The sequence below is a fragment of the Mycteria americana genome, chromosome 2 (assembly GCF_035582795.1).
Source record: "Mycteria americana isolate JAX WOST 10 ecotype Jacksonville Zoo and Gardens chromosome 2, USCA_MyAme_1.0, whole genome shotgun sequence".
Classification (NCBI taxonomy): Eukaryota; Metazoa; Chordata; class Aves; order Ciconiiformes; family Ciconiidae; genus Mycteria; species Mycteria americana.
The window spans coordinates 82,940,110-82,967,567 of record NC_134366.1 but is presented as its reverse complement, the minus strand read 5'-3'; the positions used below and the strand labels follow the sequence as shown (position 1 = coordinate 82,967,567).

General features: G+C 41.6%; 1 protein-coding gene across 1 annotated transcript; it reads right to left on the bottom strand.

Moving 5' to 3' along the window:
• Nucleotides 1-1,537: 1,537 nt before the first annotated feature.
• WRNIP1 (WRN helicase interacting protein 1) lies at nucleotides 1,538-27,458 on the bottom strand. The gene is made up of 7 exons (XM_075493954.1): nucleotides 26,779-27,458; nucleotides 17,146-17,337; nucleotides 15,943-16,190; nucleotides 8,974-9,203; nucleotides 3,743-3,898; nucleotides 2,812-2,891; nucleotides 1,538-2,320 (listed from the first exon to the last, which is right to left on the bottom strand). Exons 1-7 carry the CDS (start codon nucleotides 27,310-27,312, stop codon nucleotides 2,045-2,047), a joined length of 1,716 nt encoding a protein of 571 aa, XP_075350069.1. The 5' UTR covers nucleotides 27,313-27,458; the 3' UTR covers nucleotides 1,538-2,044.

Here is a 27,458-nt window from a genome sequence, read left to right as displayed (position 1 = left end):
AACATAAAGAGTAATCAGCTGAATTTCCTGCTGCAGGAAAGTTAAAGTTGGCTTCTTGACTTGGAACCGCATCCTTAGACCACAGACCTACTGGTCTGCGGAAGTTGCTCTGAACGAACTCCAGATGTGCAGTTGTGGCATTCCCTCTGATCTAAGCTCCCTACAGTACCAAATACCTCTGCTGTCAATAAATACCTGCCTGCAATTTGTGTATACCAGGTAGCTGACCAGCAGGTGGCTGGGTTGTATCACATGCACAGCTCGACAGAGGTGCAAAGAGCTCAGTATGGCTTCAGTGCAAACCAGTTTTCTTCCTTTGCCCAAAAATGAAATACTTATTTACAAATTGAATTAGGTAGCAGAATACAAGTTTTTAAAAACAGTTAAATGCAATACTGTAAATGTGAAATGAGGCACTAGTCATTGTTCAGCCAACACAACATGTCTCAGAAAAAACCAAATTATTTGGTATTATTTAAAAAAAAAAAACCAACCTGTAGTAAATAGTAATTTTGGAGGAGAGTTGGTAACCTTCCGACACCTGTCAGGGAAGTCAGCAGAGCCACCTCCTTTTAGCAAGACCGTAGCATTCTTAGTTGAACAGCAAAAAGATCAGAAGGTCTACATAAAGCACCAAGATTTGACCTCATCACATTTCATAAACTAAGCAGGATCAGGACAGGAATCCCTGAAGTCCATCAGGTAACCAGTATAGGCCTGGTAACAAAGGCATATGGGGTATGTAGCAAGCAAATCCTGAGTAGTTACCGAGCAAATCCAGCTGTAACTGTGCTGTGTTACTGTGTAGGTGGTAATTTTCAGCCAAGACACACATCCTCATCATCGGTGGCCAGATTACTCCACGGCACTTTGACAAGTGTGGACAGTTGCCCCAGTGGCTCCTCAGCATTTCAGTAATGAAAATCTTCTTTGCTAATTGTCTGCTGTAACTCTAGCCAAACACGGTCGTCTTCTGCTACCCAACTCCTAGTTAGCACAGTCATATCCTGTTTTAGCAGTTGCTGGCTTTTCAGCACACTGGACCACTGCACACTTAAGAAGGATTGAGGAGAAGGAAAATAATCAGCACTTGAGCGAAGGAATGTTGTCAACATCAGGAACACTGCCATGACCGTATGTTCCACTTACTGAAATGTTCAGTCAACAGCAATCTTGGATGTGGATATGTTTTCAGTAGGAAGAGGAAGCCAAACTCTCTATTATAACAGCAGGAAGTCAATTTGTGTCTCTCCGTTTTTCAATTCAAAGCTATTGGAATTCCTGAAGCACAACTGGAAATATATGAGTGTGTTTTATTACCAGGAATCTCCTTTCCAAAAGCACTTCCCAAAATGTCATCACACAATAAAAACTTTAAGTGATACAACTTCAAAAACTAACATAATTCAGCTATTTTCATGACAATTCTACTTCCAAAATGATTTAAACTTGCTCTGGAAAGTAGGGATGATAAAGGAACCTCAAACTTTCAAAACCACACTGCTGTCATAAGAATATTTAAGCAAATGCATAGACACTATTTTTAACAACTTTATTGGTTTAATAAATGTTGTTGTACAAAATTAGTCTCTGGAACATCGTAAGAGCAAGAATTACACTGTAATTGTATTTTGTTCACCGTATTTTAGCAGAGGGGGTACAATTTACTATTCTTCCCGAAAATAAACATTCTCAAAATCTGAAATAGCTACTGATTTTAAAAGCAGCACAATAATATTCCCTGTCTCACAGCAAGAGCCAGAAATACAAGTGTCTCATTTTTTCTCCATTTCATTTGAACCAGAGGGTGACAGGACTGTACTGATAAAGCTTATTTTTGCATTTCCACACTGCCTAACTGCAATTCTTTACAAGACACCTTCAGAATAACAGTAGTAAAACCAGAAGGATAAGAAAGTATCTGAAAGGCTCAGTGGCTTAATACTTTCAACCACAGTAATAGATGGCTGAAACTGTGAGGGGAATTTCCATCCCAGTAAAAAAGTATGAGTCATAAAATCAAAACCCATTCCGAGCAAGGTGGTCACGTTTTTCGTTCCTTGAAAAAGTCTGTTCCTTTCAACTCTTCTGGTAGATAGTCCTGCTCTACAGGTTCCTTGTACATGGGGTTATATTTATAGCCTTTACCATAGCCCAAGTTCTTCATGAGCCTTGTTGGGGCATTTCTCAGGTGCAGTGGAACAGGTGGCAAAGGTCCTGTGTGCATTCTCAGACATTCTTTGACATTGCTATATGCCCTGTATACCTCTATAGACTTTGGTGCTCTGGCAAAGTACACTACGCATTGTGCTAGAATAACCTGGAAACAGGAAAAGGGAAAATGTTAAATGGCTTCTTTTAAGCTCTTTGGGAAAAGGTCTGTTATTCAGGTTGCTTGTGTAGCATGACAGGGATTACGTTTTTAAACTGACCTCTGCCTGCCACTATAGTATGAATATTATTATTATTATTTAACAACAGCAGAGGTCTTCACAATTTTCACTCCTAGAAAGGAATAGCTACTTTAGAATATCAGAATATATTATTTATAACAGAGAGAAAAAAATGGACAGAGCAAAATTATGTTAGTTCAGATACCATATTTTAACAATAAATATGCAGTGAATTTTATTTCAAACTACAACATCTATTTTAAGAGCTATGATGTCCTCTTACTTGTCAAAGAATGGGCATGCTGAATGAACAAGTAACTAAATTTGCCTTGTCCTTGCAATCTGTTTCTTTTTATAATTACAGATAGGTTTTATAGTTTGCAGTACTTTCAAATCAGTGAACTAATGAAGCCTTTACCTCACATTCTGGCATTCCAATAAAGTGACAGCCTTGATAAGCAGCAACTGCTTGTGTTAAAGCCAGAGGATCTGCCAGCCCTACAAAAAGGGATCAGATAAAAGCAGGTTAAAGTCAGTTTACTTTAGTTACTGTCTCTTTCTCCTCCCCCCCAAGATGGAAGGTTATCCATGCACATTTCAAAGGTGCTTTCCCAGATGTTGGAACTCCTGGTACAATACTTTGCAGTACATGAGATATACTCCCTCCATCCACAGCCTTCCTTCTCCTGTCTTCCCCCCTCAAAAGAAAGGTCTAAATCGTCGGTATGATTTTCAAACTGAATCTGCTGCCACATGGTGGCAGCCTGAGCAGTAGCTGCCTGTGTCTGGTTCACTTACTTTTTAGAATTGAGAAAGAAATGGGGAAATATTGCTATATAGACATAGCTGCCCCAGATCTCATAAACTCTTCACCCATCACATGTGCTAGAAGTGTTGCTGCATCTGTTACTTTGGATAAGTCAACCAAGATGCTTTACAACTAGGGAGCCAGCTATAAAATCTGAGGTTTGCAAGTCAGGGTAGGCATTTACCTTCCAGAGTCATTAAAAAACAGACATCCCTGAAATACACATTCTCTGTGACACAAGTTTACTGGTGACCTGCAATCACCAGAGTTTAAAAGAATCCATATTAATACACTGCCAAAACCTGACCTCAAAAATATGTTTCTCCCACAATAGGTAATCATCACAATGACACCACATGTAGGTCTCTGTCTGCATATACAAAGTTTTTGTTGGATGTGAAGCATTTCAGTATTTTGTACCTATTTTGCATATAGCAGTTTTGGGGTTGTTTTTTCCTCAAACGCCTGTTTTTGGAAACCAGAAGCCTGGCAGATCTGCATTCAACATAATATTCCAACATGAAATACTGCAAATACTGACCTATATCTTCACTTGCAAACCTCACCAGCCTCCTTGCCACATAGAGTGGATCCTCACCACCTTCAAGCATTCGAGCAAGCCAGTAAAGGGAAGCATTTTCATCTGAGCCTCTCATAGACTTATGCAGGGCAGAGATGCAATTGTAATGTTCTTCCCCTATTGAAAATGAGGGAGAAGAGATATACAAAGCTGTTAGGAGGAAATTAAGTGAAATGCATTTAAGGGAACAGAATATATTTTACTAGATCACAGCAGGTAAACATAATCCGCTTTTTCAAGTTCTTCTTATGTATACATGATTACGGTCTTCATTAATGTTTTCAACATCTTCATCCTTTGCCACATGGATCATTCCACTAACTACATGGCATAACAGAGCAACTGTAAGATGAAAAAGAGGGTGTTTTTTCAAACATTGCAAGGCAAACAATTTGGTTTTGGTACCCAAACAACCTTTCCTTCAAAAGAAAAAAAAATATGGATATTTTAAGCAGTTAGGAAGAAGACTATATAAATATCTCCTAACTGACAAAGAGTAAAGTATGAGCACATACAAACCACTGACTATTGCTTTTGGACACACACACAGCTCTGAGAACACAACAGAAGAATCAGAGAAATCCAGTACTGTACACTAGTGATATTTTAGAAAAAGAAACCTCACATCAACTAAAACTTGAAATAAAGCGTGCAGTAAATGAAACATTAGTTTGCTGTATTATATAGGGAAAAGAAGGAAACGTTGCTGTGGATATACAGTGATGGCACATTACACAATCTGGAGGAAACAGGATCGCAGCACACAACCCTGGGAAACCCCTAAGAAATGTTGAGTTCAGTTGTGGACACCTGCACTACTGGAAGGGTCCTGAAAACTGTAAGCAGCCAAAACAAAAAAAAAAAAACCCACCACAAACAAAACCTGAAATGCCAGACTGCTAAATAAGGAGTGGGAAGACTGGATAAATTACAAGGAAATTTTTTTTTAAAGTTTAATATAAGATTAGATATGGACTCCAAAGAGAAACAAAGCCATTCCACAGATCTTTTAGGGCTAAAGTTAAAAATAGAGGGTCAACATTACAAACACTGAATGAGACCCTTCCTGCTTGCAATTTTTCTCTGTGCAGCTGGTTTTGATTCTTATGCATTTCTTTTAATCAAAACTGTAAGAGTACTTTGCTGCAATATTGTTGTTAAACTTTCCACATAATCTGCCTTTTTTAAAGTGCCTGGCATTCCTTGGCTCACAGCTAAGTGTGTATTATAAAGGCAACTCGCTGCATGCACAGCCATCTGTTAATATTTCTCTTCTTCCTACAGCTAAAAGGATTTACAGCCTGAAGGCCCCATCAGAACACATCACCATTGCTTATAGGCCCTGCAAAATAAAAGGCTGCACGCATGAGTTTGAAAACCAAAGCCCCCATACTGCTGCAATTGCTCCTTTCATAGCCAGCAAGACCTCCACCTCCCAGGTCAGAAACTAGGTCCATCTTCCTGTGTCACTGCTCACGCTGCACTGCAGTTCTGTGGGGAATTCAACACACGCGCTGCCAGCATATGCAGGCTGGCAGACAGCTATTTTTGCTAGGACTCCACACAAAGAGCCCTGCGGTATGCATTCATTACTCATGCCAACACAAACAGTGTGTCCGTGCTCCGTCATAACACTTGAGTTAGTAGCAATAAACCCAAGCAGCTGAACTCGCATCGTCCTCTTGGAAGAGGCGTCTCTTGGTCTTGTAAAAGTAAGGAAGACAGCCTTTAAATATCTCCAGAGGTTGCACTTGCCCCAGTTTTTTTGCTGGAGTGCTTTTATACACTGTTTGGGCTAATGTAAAGTGTCATACTTGGGGACACCAGCTGGAGAGGCAGAATGAATCCAGTGGATAGGTTAGGACTAGAGATACATACCTGCAGGGGACTTCAAAGTACGCAGGCTGAGAAAGGGGACAGTTTTCTCCCTTTATCTCCTTCCTCACAAAGTTAAATGTTGGTGACCAAGTCATCAACATAATGACAATACTTATACATTAGACTTGGACTTCTTCAGAAAAACTGTGCAGTTGCACTTTAAATGCAGTTTCAATGAAAGGCAAAATACAGCTACATGCATTGGACAAAGAGGTTTTATGTTTCTTTTTAAAAAATGCAGTTTACATATATCCTATGTGAGACACCAGAAGGAGTTTAAAAAAAATTAGACAGAACATTTTACAGACCTTTATTTATTAGCTCTGTCTCTCAGGCTGGTTAGCCACCATATAGATTTTGGCCTTATCAATTCAGATGAGAGACAGACACATGCCAACTTATCTATCACTGCTGTTCTGCATCCCGGATGCCTCTTGAAATCAAAATTCTGAAGAGTTTTTGGAATCAAAATACGTTCGCTCTATGCAGTTCCCACAAAGGCAAATACCTTTCCAAAGAGAAACAAGATACTACACAAGAGGCCTTGTGGAAGACAGGGTTTTCTCGTGTCTAACGTATACAGATGCATAAATCTTGTTGATTTATGCCCCTAAATTGCTTTATGTGCTCATGAAGAGTTTTCCAGCTAATTTAAGATGTTGATTTATTGGTAGAAGACAGTGAAAAGGCCTCATTCACTGACCATAATTAATATCTGGACTTCTTAAACCCCTATTTATAAGGTAGTGGGCAAAAGTAAAATCACAGTGCCCATCTCACATTATTTTCTGTCTTAGCCAAAGGTAAACATCAACTGCTCATTGATAGAGTACAGAAGAAAGCCTTAGAGACTTCTCATTCTGGTCCAGCAGAAAAATAAAGCTGGCAAAAAAACATTATGGCACGAGACACCTTCGCTTTCCTCCTCCATAGAAGCGGAAGGAACAACCGTGTTCCAGATTACAGAATAAATTAACTCCAGGTTAACACATTCCCAGTCTTTACCATAACTGAAGTTATGTTGCCACATAGACAGCAAGACAAAATCCTGCAATTATTCTGATATTTATCTTTGGTATTTGCTATTAAATCAGTGTTAGCAGAGACACAATACATAAGAGGAAGAAGAGACAGTACAACCCCATCTTAAAAATCTATTTGCTGTTCATCTGCAGTTAAACTTTAATTAATTTGGTTGCTGCATCATTTTCTCCAAAAATCAAAATTTTAAAAACTGCAATTAAAAGCTAAAATATGACTAAATAGTTTGTTTCCTCTCATATTGAAAAGGCTGTAGGCAGCTGCTGGCAGTGAAATTTGACTACAGCTGTTTCTTTGTCCTTCCAGCTAAAATGCATAGATTATCTGCACAAAGATCTTGTCTTTGCATGTCTGCACACAGATCAGAACAATAGCCTAACGACTGGATTACAAATAATTTCCTTCCTAGACTACTTGGTGAAAGTACATAAAAGAATGCCCAACTACATGTATTTGGCAAATTTTGCGGAAGGTAACCAAAACCAAATAATTATGTAAAATCAAAATTCCATATTTACACAACTCTGATTGAACACTAATCAATTATTTGGTGCTTTCTACATGCACACACTACACTCAAATGTATGCTGCTGCTATCATGATTAGACAGCATCATGTCCCTCCACTTTCTAAGGCTGAAACACTTTATGTTAGAGGATTGTAGATTCAACCACAACAACTGTGATTCAAAAATGTTAGCTAAAACATGCTACAAAAATATCTTTATTTATACAGTAGCCTCTATCCAGAAGCCCTTTGTACATAAAAGGACAAACAGTTATCTCTACTATGGACAAAAGTGGTCAACTGAGACACAGACTACTCCACAGAAGAGAGAAATTTTGTAAAGGCATGTACTTGGGCAACCTGCTACTGTGATAGTATCTGTGGCAGGCTCTTTGGCATTTGTACAATCAAGAAAAACAGAATTTTCACCACTCTCACCCTGCTCTGAAAATCTCTGACAAAAAAAAAAAAAAAAAAAACCAACAAACCACCTACACAGAGCTTGAAGGATTTCTGTCACAGAGAAGGGGCTGACACCTGCTACCTAGACTTGATGCAAGCCTCAGGAAGAGGCACTCTGTGCCATCTCTAACAGAGCAAGTAGGTGTAGGAGGGCTGGGAGCAATGGACACAGACAAGAGTTCTGCATGACAGTGGCCACAAGGAGACAGCAAACACACAAGGGACCTACATGGCACAAAAGACTCACATCAGTAAACCGGTCAGATTTTCCGTTTCCTCCTAATCATGACTTCTTCCTGCCACAGACACCATAAAATTTTTCTTCTCCCTCCCCCTGCCTGCTCTCAACTTCTCAGCTGCCATCATATTGATATCTGCCCAGCTGACTTTTTCCTGACAATAAGCCATAATTTCCTCTTTGTAGCAAGAAGGCTGCAGGCAGGCATATACGTTACAGACAACCTTGAGAAATCTCTCATCACAGGTTTTGAGTAGTGACAGTTAATTGAGCATATCAGATACAGTGGCAAAACAAGAATCAATCAGTTCTCCAAATACTGCTTGGCATAATCATTTGATACTATACTGCATGGTGATTCAAGTATTGCTGAAGAACTAGCATATGCATTCAAGAGGATTCACCTAATCTCTAATATTCGCTCTCCGATTTTTAACCCTCTCACATAAAATGGTATAGTGGCCAACTATTGCGATGCCTAACATTGCCAAGTCACAAATGTAGCAAGAGGGGTTACCACATCAGGAAGCCTTAAATAAAATTAGATTTACGTGACCTGCCCTAAGCAAGCTACAAAATTCATTACCTTAAAAAGCAACTCTAAAAATAAAGCAAACTGCTCAGGTTTTCACATAACATATTATTGTGAATGTGAGCACTTCCAAGATTTTCAAAGGAGCAGAAGTGCAATGGAAGATTTCCAACCCTCCAAGAACAAATCTCCTCATCAAATTACTTCTCCCTCTTTACATTGCAACCCTCTTAGAAGACAATATTCTAATAACCTTAAAGAACAAATAATTTTGAACCATGCAACTGTTTGCAGGGCAGCAAATATGTCTTTTGGCTAACCTACACTTCCTAAGTGGTAAGAGGAAACCCAGTTTAGAAGGAATTTCTGGGTGAGTCTGCTACACTGTAAAGGAAAAGTAATTTTTTGGCCAAATTTCAGTACAATCACTGTTTCACCAGAGCAGCTGGTATGAAAGGGGGAGAAGAAACAGAAATTATAGAGGCTATCAGCTCTTGAGAATGCTGCATCTCAGAAACTGTATCAGGTACTCACCTGCTCGGTCATACAGGATGTGAGATCGCTGTAGCCCTTCCTTTACGTGCTCTTCTGTTATCAGAATGCCATCTGCAGAACCACCTTTGGTAATATTCAAAGGAGTGGTCCTCTCTGCTGCTAATCTGGCCTGAACTGCCAACTGGAGTCCATTCAGTCCAGTCCTTGCATCACCATCACAAAGGTAGGCTAGGGTATTTAGAGCTTTCTCCTCTATGTACACTGGGAATCTGCAACAGAATAACCATACACTGTTAGCCCCCCATCACGCTCCTCTCCTTGCATATCATGCTAGAGATGGCATTTCTTTACAAAGTTTGTTGAGAAGCAGCTGGGTTTAAGGTTTGTTCTTAACTCATTCTGTCATGATTAACCATTGCAGAGCCTGGGAGAACACTGTGGGACCCAACTCCTCTTCCTCCTGCCAAAATGCATGTTAAATACAATTGCACATGAAAAAGGTAGGGCAGGAGCTCTCAGCTATTTAATCCCCTTATTTTTCTTCATCTCATTAAGTTCAATGCACACTAGGGTTAGGGTTCTGACAGAGCACAATTCTGGCACAGCCAGTTGAACTTTACAAGGTTTTACTCCATCAACATTTCATAGCTAGCACTTCAAATTCCTTGTTGGAAGGACAATGAAAAGGTAGGAAGCTATCCAAATGCATGTGAAAGAATATAGTGAAGTATAAAGTAATTAGCATAAGGTTTTGAACTAACTACCCACAGCAAGAGCTGCTATCAGATGTTCTTCAAAAAGCAACAATTGGAAGGATTGTTTACATTGTAAAGCATACACTCATCCTACATTCTTTTTTTTAAATGGTAACAGGTATTACACCTTAGTCACTGGGGTACAAAAAAATATCCTACGAGAAAGAAAAGGCATCCCAGTGCATGCAAGTCACTGTTCTTGCCATCTACTACTTTAAGTATGCCAGGACTATACAAACACATGAAAAAGGCCAAATTTCCAGTGAACACACAATCTAAATTAACAAGACGGGAAGAGTTGAGAAATGCAGCAGCAGGTGAAGGATCTCCTGCAATCTCATAGTGGGTCTATGAAAAATCTGGGAAAGTAACAAAGTCCTCAAGCTCCTTCTCCAGGTTTTAATCTGCTGGGCTGCAGTCCCCACTGTCAGGGCACATGCAAACCAACTCACCTCTGCACATTTCACATGCATGTTGTTGAGGATACAACCCTCAAACTTTAGTTATGTAGACAAGGTAACGGCTAAGGTGTTCGCCAGGCAGAGGGTACAGCTGATTTGATTTGGAAACAGCAGCTAGCAGAGTTAAAGCATGGCATTAAGTAACAGCCCTAACTTAGCCATTTCTAGTAACTGGACTGAAAATCAAGAGTGACACGTATCAGCGGGGATTAATGCACAGAGCTTGGCGTGAGAGGCAATTTCTCATGAAGCCCTTGTGTACCAAATAATTAAGGATTCACAATAGCCCCGCACTTCATTCACCAGAAAGATTTATTACTGTTATTACCAGTGGTGTACAAAAAGGCAATGCCAGGGTTCCCAGACACACACATCCACTAATCTTCATTACTTGCCTCCTCTTCCTCCTTGCAAACCCACTTTGCACTTGTCAAACAAAACAAAAAGACAGTAGGTGCTGGAAAAACTTCAACAGTCAGTATTTGAGCCCTCTCATGCCCACACTTAAGAGGGAAACGCTTGTAGAGCTGCAATGTTAATCCACACCACTGCAAGTGAAGGCCAACAAATGTCTTCTAGGGCCACAACCCATGCTGCAGAGAGCAGGCAGCAGGAATCACATCCTGTGGGAAAAATAAATCTATCTATATACACGTATGCATCTCATCATATTTTTATTTCCATCTCCTTATTTCTCATGTATTTGATAAAGCTAGAAAAAAAAAATTAACAGGCACACAAAGTGGCACTCCTTAAAAATAACCACACATTCTCCAAGGTGTTTCAAACACCATCTTCATGATTGAATGGCGAAGCAGAAGAATATAACAGCACAGGGACTTACTCAGCCAAGTATCTTGTACATCAAATTCCTTGAAAATCAGGGAGCAATGTTCACCCCTCAGCACTACAGATGGGCACCAGATTTTTCTATACGCCATGAAAGAAGCCAGCAAAGAAAGCAAAAGCTATTTTTAAAAACCCAGCAGGCACTACACACAGACATCCTGCTGCTAATACCGCCATCAACAGGGAACAAAAACCAATATGCTGCACACTGAGCAAACACTTTGGATACACCAGCAGGGCAGACTCAAGAGAAGGTTTTACCTGCAAGGACTAAGCTCTTTGCCTGCTGTTTGCAGAGAAGAAGAACACACGCTTGAGGCCTCCTCACACTGATACCCACAACTGCACTCAGCAACTGCAAGCGGAGGGGAAGTGCTGAAAGCACTAAAAGGCAGCTACCACACTTGCAAGAAGCTAAGAACAGTGTGTCCCAAAGCTGAGGCCTCAGAGCACTTTTGCCATTTATTTGCTAATTAGAAGCTGGGCAAGAAAGCAGAGTTGTATTCCTGCCTCTTCAGTTTCACTACAGGACTCTAAGTGCCCTGTTGATTCAACACAAGCAATTAGTATTACAGGAATTGAAACAAATATGCACAAGGAAGTACGGAAAATCTGGTTACAAGCAAAGGTCTTGTCCACTTCCATGGTGAAATCCAAGTTACAACATATTGGTAAAGGAAATTCTGCTCCAAATAATGTATTCTGTATTAGGCTGATCCAGTCCATGTCTACAACAATAGCACAACATACAGGACATTATAAAGAACAAGAATAAATGCAGAAAATTTCCACATACGAGCTGTTTGCACAGCATATTGATGACAATCACTGATTGGAAATAACATAATGCTTCCCTCTTCCATAATCTCAGCCCCATTCACACTCAGTATTTCAAAATAATAACATTTTATACTCAGAATAACTGAATTCAGTTATTTTTTCTGAGGAATTAAAATATTAAATTCCATTTTTTTGATGATTTAACTTCACTAGGCAGGAGCCTAATTTCAAAATCAGGAGGACAATTATTTCAATATCTTGGCTTCCAAAAGACACTCACTGTATTTTACATTTTTAAGCCCATCCTGTCTTCAGAAGCTCAAGCACCCTTCCACTTTACCTGACTTCTGCACACCCTAGAACTGCAAGGCAGAATAACTCCCATGCTTTCTGACCTCTTCCCAACCTCCTGATCCTCTTGCAGATGGACAATCTTGAATTTTTTTCATTCTCCAAAATTAACACTGAACACTCACTGGATGCCAATGCTCAATGTTGGTACCTTGTAACAGATGATACTTGGGGACAAAAACATAAACAAGTCAAAAGGGACGCCCCGGGATCCATCACTCACTGAGATGAAGGTGATATACTAGCTTAAGGAATGGAAAACTACCACTACAGGATAATAAAACCTTCTTCCAATTCCTCCTTGATCTCCATGCCCTCAAGACGGTTTGTGCCAAGAACCAACATGGAACATATGATGAATAACCCATAAAACCTGTATGACACCGCAGCATTTGTTCCAATGACAAGAGGGTGTAAGCAATATCAGAGAGTAAATATAAGGAAGTCCAAGCAAGGAGAACCTTTATAATGAAAGACTTAAAAATAATTGAGCAGAATACGAGATAAAGTACCTGTTGCTTCTTTCACATATAAAGCAGTACTTTCTCACTTTCTCAGTGCAACTATTCTCACTACACTCACTCCTTGACAGGTTGCAACACTTTTACAGGCAAATGCAATTCTCCATCTGAAATACTGCAGTATGATATATATTGCTTACTGCCTTACAGCATTGTCTTTGAATGTCGCCTCTCATCCCAGCAATTCTATTTTCTGCAAGGAAATTGGATGGATGTTCCAAAAAGGGAATAATTTTCAAAAAGGTATTGAACACTGATGACCCAAAGGAAGTCCATCTTCAACATCGTGATTTACAAACCAGTGAATTCAAAACCTGTCAGTACTCGTAATACAGCCACTTAAGAAGTTGAACTGCATGATGTCTGGGCTTGCCAACAGGAAACTGGGGATCCTTTCATTACCCTCAGCTGTGGGCCTTCTGTGCTACCTAACTTCAAATACATTAATCCACCACACAGTTTACTGTCTGACTTCAATTAGAGATACCAGTCTGAGGGCAGCACTTGAATGATAAAAATAAAAAACCAAGAAAAGAAGAATTTTATTTCCTCCATCACTGACACAGTACAAATGTAGCGTATCAGCGTACACCTGCAACAGTTTGTGCTATTACTGAGACAGTGTAAACTGCAGAAAGCACAAGTGAAGTTTTAGCAATATAAAGAGTCTTTAACATTGACTTCTCCTTACTTTTCTTCTTCATGAGTACGTTTCTTCCTTTCATATTCCCCCATCTTTCAGCTTAATTTATTGCAGGCTTTAAAAGACACAATTTGATGGCAGTAAAGTTGATGAAAAAATAACACAAAGCACATCTTATCCTAAAGAAATCCAGTAACTAATATAAAAACTGTCAAAGAAGCTTTATGAGCGTGATGATATAATGAAGAAAAAGATACCTAAGTAGGTAACACCTCCTGCTAGTTCTATTTCAGCTTTACAGCAAGAAAAGGCCAGAGCAGGATGAAAGAGAAGCCAGGTGACCTAACCTTATCAGAAACCTGCAGCAACGGTGGAAGCAAGATAAGAAAAAAACACCAAGAAAATTTAAGGAAACAGATTTAGGCAGAGCACACTTTCTTTTTGATAACCACTGCACGTGCATGGAGTTCAGAGACAATGAAACCTATTGAATCACTCAGTGATGGCTGTGTTCTCATTGAGCACAGAAGATGCCTGTAGACACTAAGGAAGATTCACCCTCACCTTATTCCTCAAGGTCATAGGAGAGACCACAAAGAACCATACTCTTCTTCAAGATGGCTGACCTCATCTAGGTCAGCCATCATGTCAGACAAGTGATGTGATACCAAAACCATCTGATAAACTGAGGCCAAGCAGCACACGCAGGACTTCATACTACACTTCTGTGGTTTGGGAAGGGAGACTCACATGGAAACTGAAACCCAAAATTCAATGAACACATCTCTTGTGCCTTCTGGCTAAATCTCTGCAGCATTTGCAACGTGGGCATGCCCCATATTTGGGGACATGCTGCCTTACAGCTCCTTTTCCAACTCTGGAACAAAGGTAAGCATAGTGAACAACCAATTCAACTGTAATTAGTGACTTTCATTTATTCCTCAGGACAGCATGAACACTGTTACCTGCCTGCATCTAATGACAGCCCTGCTTCATAAAGGCAGGGAGGTGAAGAGGTAAAAGACGAGACACAGCTGCTTCTGGAGAGCAGGAGGGGAGGAAATGAGGGAGCAGAAATGGTATGGACAGTGAAGCAAGAAGGAATTAACAGGGAGACCAAAACCAGAACCACAGTAAGGGACAGGATGGCTTATAAAAAGCCAAACTCATCAGCAACAGTATGTATCAACTACAAACCAGAACCAGATAGCAGCAAGAAAGACAAGAAAGACTTAACACACAAGTGCAACAAACACTCCTAAATTCTGAACCCCATTTTTATTTTTAAATGCTTGGCTCCCACATTAGCCATTGGAGTGTGATGGGATCTCTCTCCATGGATAGATTTCTGAAACTCTGCTAGTCTGACAGTCTGCCTGCCAGACTTCTTTCAGTTTGATGAAGCACCACACCGTGCTGTTTAAATCATCCATAGCTAACGGAAGGTTACAGACATGGAGAGTCTAGCGAAATCCAAACCCAAACAACTGCAGCTGAAACTATGCCTTGTACTTTAATCCTGTACAGAAAGGAAAGTCTCCGAACCCCAGGCAGGGTGTAGCCACAACCACAGCTGTGCCATTACATTAAGGCTGACATGCAGTACTGCCCTCTCTTCTAAAATTTACATTACTACAATATGTAAAAGCTACAAATGAGTAAACCATGAGGCAGGGTACCCTAAAAATAAAAAGGCAATAGCTTTTCTTCCCTGCCCCGACTTCAGCATTCAGGTTAGCAATTCTTAGTGCTTACATTCTGTGATAAAGCTAAAGGACAGTGAATTCCCTCTCATTTATTTCATATGGAGTGCCTGCCCAATTACCACCATGTCAATACACTGTAAATTACTAGGAGTATAGACAAGCATCAACACGAAGGAACTGTAATAACTTGCATGAAAGTAGCGCAGTATGAAGCATTATTCTTATTTGCCAGCTAGACATTTTAGGAGGCAGATAACATCCCTTACAGACAAATGTGGACCTCGTTGTTTCCAAAACTCTCCCAAATGTTTAACGTGACTCTATCTGGCTTGGACAACAAGGAGTAGAGAAAAACAAAGTCTATCTTAAAACAACCTTTTAACACCTCACAGCAACAGCCCCCCCCTCCCCACAGCATACCATAAAACATGCCACAGCACTTATCCTGCAACTAAAGAACAGTAGTATCCTCCCTGATCTTATTAAAAAAAAATTCTCAGAAAACAAACTTCTGTTGGGCACTTCCAAATTAATTTAAGAGGGGATGCCACTTAATGGTAACATGATGCTTTTACAACCAGTAGCAAGAAGTAACACACATTAGGACATGACAAAGACCCAGTTACAGGCTTGTCCTGTAATCCTCAGGAGCAGAACAGATTTAAATATCCTGGGAGCGTGAGGAGCTACAGATCCAAGTATAAAACTCTCTCTCCTAATCCTCACGGTGAGATTATGTTTTGGACAGAGAGAGCCAGTGCTTTGAATTCTCTCTCTCCTGCCCACCCCCCCCCCCCGCCATATGCTGCCACTTCTTTTCTTTACTATCAGAAGTGGCTAGGGTTTCTCTTCCCACCCCCCAACTGCTTCATTCTCTCCCTGGCAGGCAGTCAATTCCTCGGGCTGTGTGCGTTAACACCCTGCAGCCCATAAAGTACTCACTCTGAGCTCTTGCTGCTGCTGCTGCCAGTAGCAGAGTTGCCGTGCTGGTCGCCCTGGCCCAGAACCTGGACCCCTAAAGACCTGACGGCCCGCATCAGAATCACTTCCATTGCTTCAACTGAGAGCTTCTCCAGGACGATCACCCGGCATCGGCTCAGAAGAGCAGCGTTGACTTGGAAGGAAGGGTTTTCTGTGGTCGCTCCTATCAGGGTCACCGTCCCACACTCGACGTGAGGAAGGAAAGTGTCCTGAGGATGGGAGGGAAGCAGAAAAAGCTGATCTCGATCAATGACAACCTGAAACATCCCATGTGAGTAGGCTACGTTTTTCATGTCTTGAGTCTTTGGGTTCCCTGTTGATATGACAAATAACCTCACTGACAAGGCAGCTCATCTGCTCAGCTATCTAAATGATTTAATTTCACGCATACAGCATGTTATGGGCCATTCACCTTAATAACTCGTGCTTGCACTGAGAATGACCCTACCACTTGAAAAGAAAGTGTGTCAAGAATCTGCAAATTGCCTTATCAAATATAACAAATAGTAAGGCTACTTCTAAATACTCTTTGAACCAATCTTCAGGGCTACAGTTCCTTACATTATTCTATAGGATGGCTCAGAAAATTATAGGAAGGTTGGAGTATGATTTGATATAGAAACTGCAACCTGTAGTACAGAATTCAAGCTTTCCATGGTATGACTATGGTCTCTTTTTTTTTTTAATGGTACTATAGTCTTTTTTCTCTCGCAGAGAAGAGACTATAGTCTTTTTTCTTGCAGAGAAGAGGGGACAACATTAAACCAAACAAACACCCTAGGCACATCCACATTCCAGACCTTTTTAAAGGTAATGCAGAATGCTACCCCCCAGGGAGGAGGCTGAAATGAAGATATGTACAGCAAACACTACTAACATGACTTTGCAGAAATAAAATTTCAGAAAAATGTCACATAAAGCCCAGCACATAAGTCAACTATAAGTACAGCTCAGACTTTTATTTAAGACTTTGAATCACAATAATTAAACATTGATTCGAAGTTAGTTATGGAATTTAATTTTTATGTTTCTCCCTAATTCATCTACTAAAAACATTAACATTAAAGTCAAAAGCCCAAAGTAAGTTATCATCTCAAGGCAAAGTGAGAAATTTTACAGAAGTGCTGACAAAGGCTTTTGCCAAAAAGTGGCATAGTACAGTACCTGCTGAGATTTATTGAAACGATGGATCTCGTCAATAAAGAGGATGGTTTTTCTCTTGAAGAGTCTTTTTTCATTCTGGGCTTGGCTGATGACATCTCGAACATCATTTGTCTTGGCACTTGTGGCCGACAGTGTCACAAACCTCGTGCCATTCTTTTTGCTGCTGTTGGCTATGATGTGTGCCAGTGTAGTCTGAAACAGCAACAGGACAAAGCTTTGTAAAAATCATTTTGGACACAGAAACTACTCATTTGAAGGAAATATGTAAAGAACAAAGCTGTATGTTCTGGACATATGGACAGTGTAGACAGTTTATAGAGTAAGGTATTTTAGTTCATGCTATTCTAGCACACAGAAGACTTAAAAGACTTCCTGCTAGAGGTAGCTGCCAATTCCACCACTGCATTTCTAATGCCTGCACTTTTACATACCAGACCTATTCAGTCGCAATACTGAAAAGGCCAGCAATGACAGCTGTCTCCTTTACCACGGAAGAACTCTTCACCAAATACATTTCTGTCACATAAGATGGGCTGACTGCAATTCACTGTCCAGTTATTTTGTAGAGTATGTTAATGGATAAAGAGCTGGACTACTCCGAGACACGTGCAGGAGAGTTTACAGTGCAACCACATTTAAGAAATAAAAAGCCACAATGTTGTCAATTAAAGCCTTTCCTATTTCCACAGCACATAGAAATGAAATTAATCAGAAAGCAGTTGTCTACAAAAGCATGCGAATGTTAGTACTGAAAAAATTTATGTATACTTAAGAAAATGTAACTCTTCAAAGCTAAACAGTCAACAGTAATCAAATACTGGCCCAGGGAAGTAAAAGACAGCTGACTGAACAAACTGTTGGCTGGTTTTAGTGAGCAGCTATGTTGTTTTTCTTTCCTTATAGACAACTCCTTCAAATCAGAATTTATTTATAGGGAATTTCACTGAGCCTACCAAAGCACAGAAGCAACCTCCAGTACTACCTCCCAGGCAGGTTCACTACACCTGAACACATCACAGGCATAATTTCCAGACTTTCCTTCACAACTCTTAGTAAAGGTAGGTGTATCTGCATGTCCCAAGCAGAGTGTATCTCTGTTTGAAAGTAATGCTAGAGAAAAACAGGTGATTCTTCCATCAAGCTCACTCTTCTATTAAAGAAGGAGCCCAAGGAGACTGAAGACAGGAGGGCCTCAGCAGATGAGGAGTAGGACAGGTGCTGACAAAACCCCTTCAGAAGATATTCCAAGTACTGAGGTTAAAGCAGCAGGTGCTGCCAACCCGATCCTCTAGCATGGAGGCCGCAGAAGCAACCACCTACCACACGGCTACCAGTGGTGTTGGCAGGACCTCATTCACTGCCCTAACGGCACTGCTCTCTCTCATTAATGGATCTCCTCGTCCCCGAAATGGCAACCGGCCCAAGATGGGAAAGGGGAGGCTAAAGGGGGAGGATGTATCGCTATTTATTCTTGCTTTAGTTTTAGTAAGGGCTTCCTGATTGTCTTCAGAAGAGGTGTCATTTTACGTCCCGATACAAGACTCGCATCCTGTGTCAGATCCTCTCACCCCCTGGAGCTCAAAACACCAGCCCCTCCCCTCCTTATATCGCTACAGAAGACAAGACTGGAGAGACACATTGAAAAGTGTTTGCAGCAAAGCCTACAGAAATCAGGAAGATCTGGGAAACCAAAAAAGAAAAGTGAAACTATCTTTGAAACTAAGCTAACAAAATGAAACCAAAGTTGGTGTTTCCTTACAGAAGGGCCTTGATTCAGAATGTAGCTTCAGAGGATATACCCATGCCTTAAAAATCACTGAAAGCATGGAAACCCCCAGTACATCAAATTTGAGGATGAAAAAGGAAAAAATGTACCTCTTCCTTCTCTAAAAGTGGTGGTGGGGGGAGGGGGTGGAATCAAGCGGCTATTCTTCTTGTAGCTCCACTTGAACTGGTAGCTCATACTGCATCCTGGCCCTCATTCACCAGGTCACAGACAGTTTTGTTGTTTAAAAAAAAGCAGTGAAGAATTGCTTTTAAACACATGCACAGGAGTCCGTATTTCTACCCCTAATTTACGAAAAAAAAAACCCAAACCCAAAGATATTTGTTTGAAAGTTACTATTAGACCAAGAATCTACTTGAAAATTGCTGCACAGCTCTCAGCCAGCATGTACCTCTCCCGCTTTGCCAACTTCTGGGTCAACAAAGGTTGTAATAAGAATAACATACATCGCCTTTCAAAAGCAGTGCTCAACACGGATCGGCATGTTCATGGCCTCTTCCTTCTGTTCTGCACAATCAATCATCTAGCAAGTCAAACTGCCCATCACATACAGGTTGAACTTTCCCTATTCCTCTGAAAGCCTATTATTTCCCCATGAGCTCAATTTTTTAATGCTGCTTTTTCTCCTACCATCTCAAGCAAAAGTCAGTAACATGCTACACTGTTTTCTCCCTCTTTGTTACTATCAGGTTACAACCTGGAGAACCTATAACCCAGTGGAGACTTAACTTAAGCAGGGTAGCCTAAGTATGAAGGCACTAGAGCAGAAGAACTGCAACTAGTATGCTAAACCCCTAGTTTCTCTCGGTAAATTCAGGGGCAATGTATTTGAAGTATAAGAAGAAAATTAAAAATCCGATATGGAATAAGGCAGAAGAAACCATACCGAATATCATTCATTATCTGAAATAAATTTTTAAGTAGGTTTGATTGTTACATTAGAAAAAAAGTATTTTAAAATAGCGACACTGATGTTGCAATTTAATATGAATGAATACGTCTGTATCAGAACCAGCATAACAAGCAGGAAGAGGAAATCTAAACAGGTTGATATTCTGCTCCTTTTATTATACAGGTGCTTCTTCTTTAGATCCATGTTTTTTCCTTATGGGGAGGAGCAGAAATATTGTTTCCCATAAACCGTAAGGAGCTGTTCTGAAACGTGGAAACATATCCACCAAGAAACTCATGAAACTTCACCAATGAAGAACACTTTCAACTTGAGTGTGTGGTCACTTATTTTCAAATTCATTACACACAGAACAAACACTTAACTCCTGAAACTCTCCTCCACCGTCCTGCAAATTTCTTCATGTCAGCCCAAATGAGAATATCCTTTCCCAAAGGCTGCAACCATCCGAGATTTGCAAAAACCCACCAACCAAACAAAAAAAATAGCCAAACAAGTCCACTCCCAGCAACTATGCTACCAGTTCTTCCAGGCTTTGGTAAGAGTTGTTATGGATGAAATAAAAGTAACCCACAAAGTGTGCTTGGCTCCACACACCTCTCACTGTCAGAGCAGATAAGTCAATCAGATTTGCTGTTTTGGTTAGTTTGATGTTTGTATTAGGAGACAAGAATTTTCTGTGTATCCACAAGTGTCCTTGACTGGGCAACTCTCTTTGAGTGTAACCTATTTCCCTATTCTCTGCGCTGCCACTAGTCAATGCAACCTCACACCCATGGCTGGAAGAAAATAGTAAAAAGCAAGTACAAATTAAGCCTGTCCTACTGATGCTGATGTTCAATGACTAACATTACCTACTTAAGAGTAAGGTGGTCTTTTCATTTTTGCACATCTTCACCAGGCCATTAAACTATGCCCACTGCATTAGCTCACCAAAACCCCTTCCAGGAATAAAGAGTGGCACTGCCTAGCTCTCTTCAGAAAGTGGAATTGAAAAAATTGGGAAGAGATTAGCGTGTATGGTCAGATCATAGCCAGGAAGACTCCAGTCAAGAAGTTGATTTTGAAACCGAAGGTGATTCTTATCTCACTCTTGTGGAAGATCAGGTAGACCTTGTTGAGGGATCTGCCTGTGGTTGCCTGTTAATGGAGACTTTCCTTATTCATTCTTAAATTGCATAAATTTAGCAAAACAGCCATTGTAGCTGTCAGTCACAGAAAACACATGGTCTCTCAGGTTACATCTATACTGTGTTCAGAAAGCTCCTGCAAGGTGTACAGAATAGCTCACAGTCATTCTGTTCCAGCCTCACAGCCCTTTTCACCTCTCACAGCCTCTTCATGAGGAGTCGACATTCATATTACACTTTATGGGAGCACACTGGTACAAGAGCTCTCCTTGTATCTGGATGGGCCCTTCCAATATACGTGCTTCTCCCAACAAGTCTGGAAGGTTGTATAGTCTTCTAGGCCACATTTAGGTGACCAATACAGATCTGGCACAGATCTGCACTAGTGTATAGACTGCAGCGCAGCATGGGTTATTCCTGAGCAGGGATAATCTAGTCAGCATCTAGGCTTTCCCACCAAGTGACTTTGCTGGTTCGTTCCAGAGCAAACCACAGCGTGAATTATGTTTGCGGCAGGGATGACAAAAGACTGACAGCCTAGTGCAAAACACAAGCCCAACAGGCTAGCTACACCTATAGACTTGTAGGGTCTAAACTACGTTATCAGAGTTCTGAACTGGCATCCTGCTTTTTTCTGCTGCCCTCTGACCATGACTTTCCTGGTATTTTTGCCTCTTCCTTTATTCTGGCCAGGATTTCCGTATCTTTGCTTACATGGTGTTGCCATCAACAGCCTCTCCTCACCCTCAACCCTCCCTTTGAGGGCAGCAGGGCCACACTGTGGTTGACAAGCAGTCAGGAAAGGCCACGCTCAGTTTCACTGTCCTGAGTGAGACACCAACAGTGCCGGCATCCTTGGATGCCAGCCAGGCGAGCAGTTCCCTGGGATGCAGCTTAAAAAGCTGGGGTCTGTCCTACCCAGTGTTGCTGAGCTGACCTTAGGCTACCACACTGCATCACAGGAGACGAGCTGGCCTGTGTCTAAAGGAAACTGGCAGGATAGCAGATGAACATGGCCAAGGACACTGTCTATAGAGATAAATGCAATCAAAAGTGGCAGCAGTTGGCATTTATATAAGGGCAGATGCTATTCTTACCCATCTTGTTTGGTTCCTCACACCCCAAATAGCCCACTGTGAGACTACTGAAGGAGTAAGGTGTCACTGAACAGCCACAGCATGTGGTTTACAGCACTTCCAAAATCGAAGTCTGACCAAGCATAAACAGAGGCAAGGTCATTGCATAATGTTGACTGAAATGGAGCTGTGCCTCGAATTGCTGCATCCAGATTTGTCTCCTTGTATTCCATCTGCTTTACAAATACAATTGTATTTTGTGTTCCAGTTTTCTCTTCCTAGAGAGCTACCCTAAGTTATTCCTGACTTATATTGGCATAAGAAAAATCAAGCACACTGTATTCAAAGACTTCGCCCAGGCATCTGCAAAGACAAACTCATTTTTCTGAGTTGTTCTAGACTTTCACTCTACGCTACTGTAAAAGACATCATGCATTTTCAGTTAAAAATCTTACGGTAATCAGTCAAAAGAACTCATTACTTCAAATGGTTCAAATCAGGCCCCAAGCAGTATGAATAAGAGAAGACGAAATATACTCAAGTAATCAAATAGCCATTTAGGTAATCACTTGAATTAGCAAAATAGAAAGGGACGATAAATATGCAGGGAGCAAAATACGTAAGTTGGACTTGCTGTCTGTGTTTCAATGTGTCATATAGCAGACTCTTGAATAAAAACAAAGAAAAGAAATACAAGGGAGTCCTAGAAATAAAATATAAACTCAGTGGAGATTTGATAGAAACTTCAAAGACCACTTACTGGGGTTTTTAATGTTTTGCACACATATCAACATGGCATATTCTAACTTAGTACTAGATTGCAGATATGGACCCCAGAAAATCACGCTTTAATTTTCTTTGTCTTATCTTTTGTAGGAAGCGGGTTCCAGACACTTGCTGTCTACATTTTTTCTTGTTAAACAGCAAATGTAAGAGGGAATGTTTACCACATTTAAATACAGAATGTTCAGGTTTATAAGGCTTAAACTGTATCTGTGGCAGCAAAATTATTCAGTGCTCAAATTACGCTATGTCCCTCTGCTAACTCTTTACTAAAATTGGTGCCCCATGGCAGACAAGCAAAAATCTAAATCCCTGTATTAAGGTATCATAAATCACAGTACGGCTTACTCGGATTACACTAGGATTCATACAGGCTTTTAAAAATTTGCATAGTCAGGATGAACAAGCTAACTGTTCCTAAGCTAATAACCACGGCATCTCTTTGAGGCAGTGTTTCTTCTTCTGGCCTGCATCTGGTCAGCTTCTTAAAAGCAGAAAACATGTTCTTGTATTCAACGCTTAAGAGTGACAAAAGCAAAAACAAAGAGTCAAAGCCTTTTCACCTAGAGCACCTTGGCTTCCTAAGAAATTAGGATCTTAAATCAAAAGTACAAAGACCACGCTCCCTTAAAATAAGAAGACTCAATACAGATGGAAACTCAAAAGAAAATAAACCCACAACAGAAGTACCCTGATTTTGTCTTTTCAGTTTTCATTGTGCTTCCTTGAATATTCAAATGCAGCTGAGGCTGAAATCAGTTTGGGCAGAGCAGTACAAAGCACATGTGTTTTTACTCAGGTAGCTAGGTTCATTACTTTCGTGATAAAAATTCTCCAAAAGTACTCTTGACCTACAATATGAAATACTGCACTTATAGCAGTTTAATAGCCAAGATTATTCTCTTCTTGCTTAGAAAAAGTCTGTTGAACTACTACGTCTCATAAAGGTCCAGACTGATAAATAATACATAAATTAATTTGAAATTTGGCGCCAAGGATTAATTCCATCTCCAGTTATTTTATTTTTTTTACTTAGTCCTGCTCTACCCTTTTCAAAAGCAGTATCAGTTAGCGTGGCATTTGGCTGTAGAAATGGAAGAAAGCATAGATGGGCTGCAATAACCAGATTCCATGGGCAGCAGGAGTATGAAGAGGTTTAAGGGAGTGTATGACCATCTTACACAGCACTTCTGAATTTAGACCGGTGTATCTATTTATACTCCTCGTTTAGCACCTACCCTCTAATGTAAGGCTATTTTATTTGACGGGCAGAGCTTAGCACGTGGGCTTGTTACATTTGAAGCTACATAACACACAATTATTTCTTAATATTCTTCCCACTGAAAAAGACTGTACTCAACAGAAGTTTTTTATTATCAGTTCAACCAGGTCCTAAAACAGTGAGAATACTTATTTCTCCTTCACAAGATCTTTCAAGTTTCAAGCACTAAGTTATGTGATTCTTCACATAAAAAGAGAAATAGGCTTCCTTTTCATTTGTCCATCCTCCACCTGTTTCAGGTTACTTCCTCATGAAATGTTTTCTTAGACATGCTATATATGTACAACCCAAATAGTAAGTGAGTGAGGCAGGCAACCACAGACTTCTTTTTCCATCTTTAGGAAGACTATTTTGCTTTGCATGTTAAATCTGTAAGGACAAGAATTTAATTAAAAAATATCCAAGTAAAGGATAGAACTTTCAGCCATTTACCTGAGATAGACAATATGATTTATGGGGAGGAAGGCCTGAGATGAAAGTATGGTCTAGCACCATCCTAGAAATATTGACAAGCATGGGTGAAGGGAAAAGTTCAACTTTTTGCAGTAGGAATTTCTAGTTCAGCCAGGAACAGATAGTCCATCAAGAGCTAGCTGAAAGCATGTAGCCTCAGAACTGTTTGTTGAGAAGTAACCTAGAAAGGAGATGAGCTACCCAACAGCTTAAGTACTTGGAGAGAGAAAATGTGACAGATAAATTGTGGAACTGTTCCTTGATGGGGCAAAAGGCACAGTCTTGAGGCAGGTCGGATGACTGATGAGCACTAAAATTTAAACTCTGTGAGAAGCAAGCTTACTAAATACAACTCTGCATAAGGCATATGGGTGAGGAAGACGGGTCATGAGAAAGGAGAGTGAAAGCTGTGTTATTACAGGCATGAAACAGATCACCCGTTACTCAAAGACAGTCTTAGTACCACAGAAGGTTCCTAAGGAAGACCTGAAACACAAGCATAAGCTGTCACAAGCTCATGAAAAAGCATTTCCACAGCCAAAAAAAGGTGCGTTCATCAGATCACAATCTAAAAGCCACTGAATTCAGTTCTAATTTCTAGAGACTGTATGAGGCCTTTGCTTTGTTACCACTGTATTTGTAACAGCATTTTTTTCTAAGGAAAAAGGGCTTCAAGAAAGACCAAGCAGACACTGTTGACACAGATAACAAGAAACCAAAGGCAGAAGAGTATGAATAAATATAGAAGCAGGCCCCTGAACATGTTACTCATTCAGTAAGGTGGATTCCTATTTAATAAAGAATTCAATTCCACTTCTCTCATAGGCCATCTTGCTTCAGTCAATCCACCTACCCTTTAATGAGTTTTCAGAAACAGCCCTTCTTTACCTTATCTCCTCTGATCTCCCTCTTTCTGATATTACCTTTTTACTTTAAAGAAAGTGGCAATTATTTAAGTTCCCCAGCTGGTTCTTTTCAGGTGTATGTTTTCTAGCCTAAACAACCTGTTGCATCATAGCTAACAGTATTGATCTCCCAGTTATTCTCATACCTGCTCCTTATTAACTGTGATTAACTGGCATTATTATTCAAATACCATACGCATCAACTCTCTTTTTATCTTCAAGTAAGTATGCTGAGACAAGCAAGCTGCTGCTCTGTCCTTAACCCCTCTGCTAGCATTAATTTATTAGTTATTATTTTCCCTATCCCGGATTTCCCACACATACTCTCACACAACCAAGACATCTATCCATAGATATAATATGCAAAACTTAGTGCTGTGCACACATTAGACTGACAGAGGTAACCACATATTTTGCTTGCTTAGCTCCCCCCCCCCCCCCCCCAAATCTGGAATACAGAAAAAAAGGACAAAATGAAGGGGAGGTCTTTGAGTGCTCCCTCCTGACCACACCTGAGGGATTCATTTGGTCCTTCCCTCACTACAGCTATAGATCCCTTCACCGCTGTGCTGCAATTAGTGTGCTTTGGGATTCACCACGGTCAGCCCTTGGTATCTTAAAAGAGGCAGAACAAGAACATGCAGCAGTCAGATCCTGCAAAGACTGATCAGTTTCAGAGGGTTTGTTTATAGGTGGATGAGTGCCTGGCCACAACCTTAGCTCCCTTCCATGCCTGAGCTGCCTTCTGTCAGGGGCCAGAATTTGTGAGGTAAAGCAAACCCTACACTAGTAATCTGCCAGTATTTCACCCCATTTCCTAGACATTTTTACAGATTCTATTTGTTATTGGTTTTAAGCTTCTCAGCTTCTGGGTTTTAGGTAACGGCTTTGGAGTTTACCAAATCTAAATTATGTGAAACCAACAAGGGCATGCATAACCAAAGTGCAAGCTGCAGGGAGTGGGGTTGGTGGGGGTGATGCACTTCTATTTTATTCAGGAGGCAGGTTGTGTTTTTGTAATCCAAGTGAAAATTTGGGAGCATCAGCCAACATTAAGACATCACAGAAGCAGCCAAGAAGACAGGAAAAAGGAGCGAGTTCAGAAAAATAAACAGGTCCCACCCTTGAAGTTCATCGGCCTCGAAAGCCACATGAAACAGAGAAGGGCCTGAACATCCAACCCGAGCTGCACGGTGTGAACCTCTGCCTGGTCGCTGACCGCCGCCCCCCGGGCCCGGGAGAGCCGCCCGCCGGCGGGGCCAGGGCAGGGCGGGAGCAGCGGCGGCGGGGCCCGGCGGCGCCACTCACCTTGCCGCAGCCCGGTGGCCCCCAGAGGATGAGGGAGGGGATTTCGTGGGACTCCAGCAGGGACCGCAGCAGAGTCTGGGCTCCCAGCACCCGCTCCTGCCCCACGTAATCCCCCAGCGTGTCCGGCCGCAGCTGCTCGGCCAGGGGCTTCCCTTCCAGCTTCTGTGCCAGCCTCGCCCCGCAGCCCGCCGCTGCTGAGCCTCCGTCCTCCGGCTTCCTGGCGGCCTCCTCCCGCTCCGCCCCACTCTTCCAGCCGGGGGTTGCGGGGCTTTGCCCGCCGCCGCGGCCCTTGTGGAAGAGGGAGAAGATGGTGGGGGCGGCGGCCGGGCGGGCCTCCTCCGGCTCCCCCTGCGCCTGGCTCCCCGGCGGAGCGGCGGCGAGGCGCGGCCGCTTGCAGGAGGGCGATGAGCCCGGCTCCGCCTCACCTTCCCCGGCCTGCAAGCACTGGTCCAGGTGCGAGTTGATGTGCGCGCCCGGCAGCTGCTGCAGGCACACGGGGCATTGCACCACCGGCTCCTCCTCGGCGCCCTCCATCGGCTCCCGCCACGGATGGCCCGTGAGGCAGGCAAGGCTGGGGCAGGAAGCGAGGCCACCGGCCTTCGGAGCCCGCAGCCCTTCGGGAGCTGTAGTCCGCCCGCTCCCCGCCCCTAGCAGCGGGGGAAGGTGGAGGCCGTTTTACC

What these genes read in the sequence shown, in the direction of transcription:
- WRNIP1 (XM_075493954.1), bottom strand. Translation starts at nt 27,312, where the DNA reads ATGGAGGGCGCCGAGGAGGAGCCGGTGGTGCAATGCCCCGTGTGCCTG. An exon ending in AGCAGCAGCAAGAGCTCAGA is followed by an intron (nt 9,204 to 15,942) that starts GTGAGTACTTTA and finishes ATTCTGTTGCAG; the next exon opens with ATTCCCAGTGTACATAGAGG. An exon ending in CATCCTGTATGACCGAGCAG is followed by an intron (nt 3,899 to 8,973) that starts GTGAGTACCTGA and finishes CATTTTCAATAG; the next exon opens with GGGAAGAACATTACAATTGC.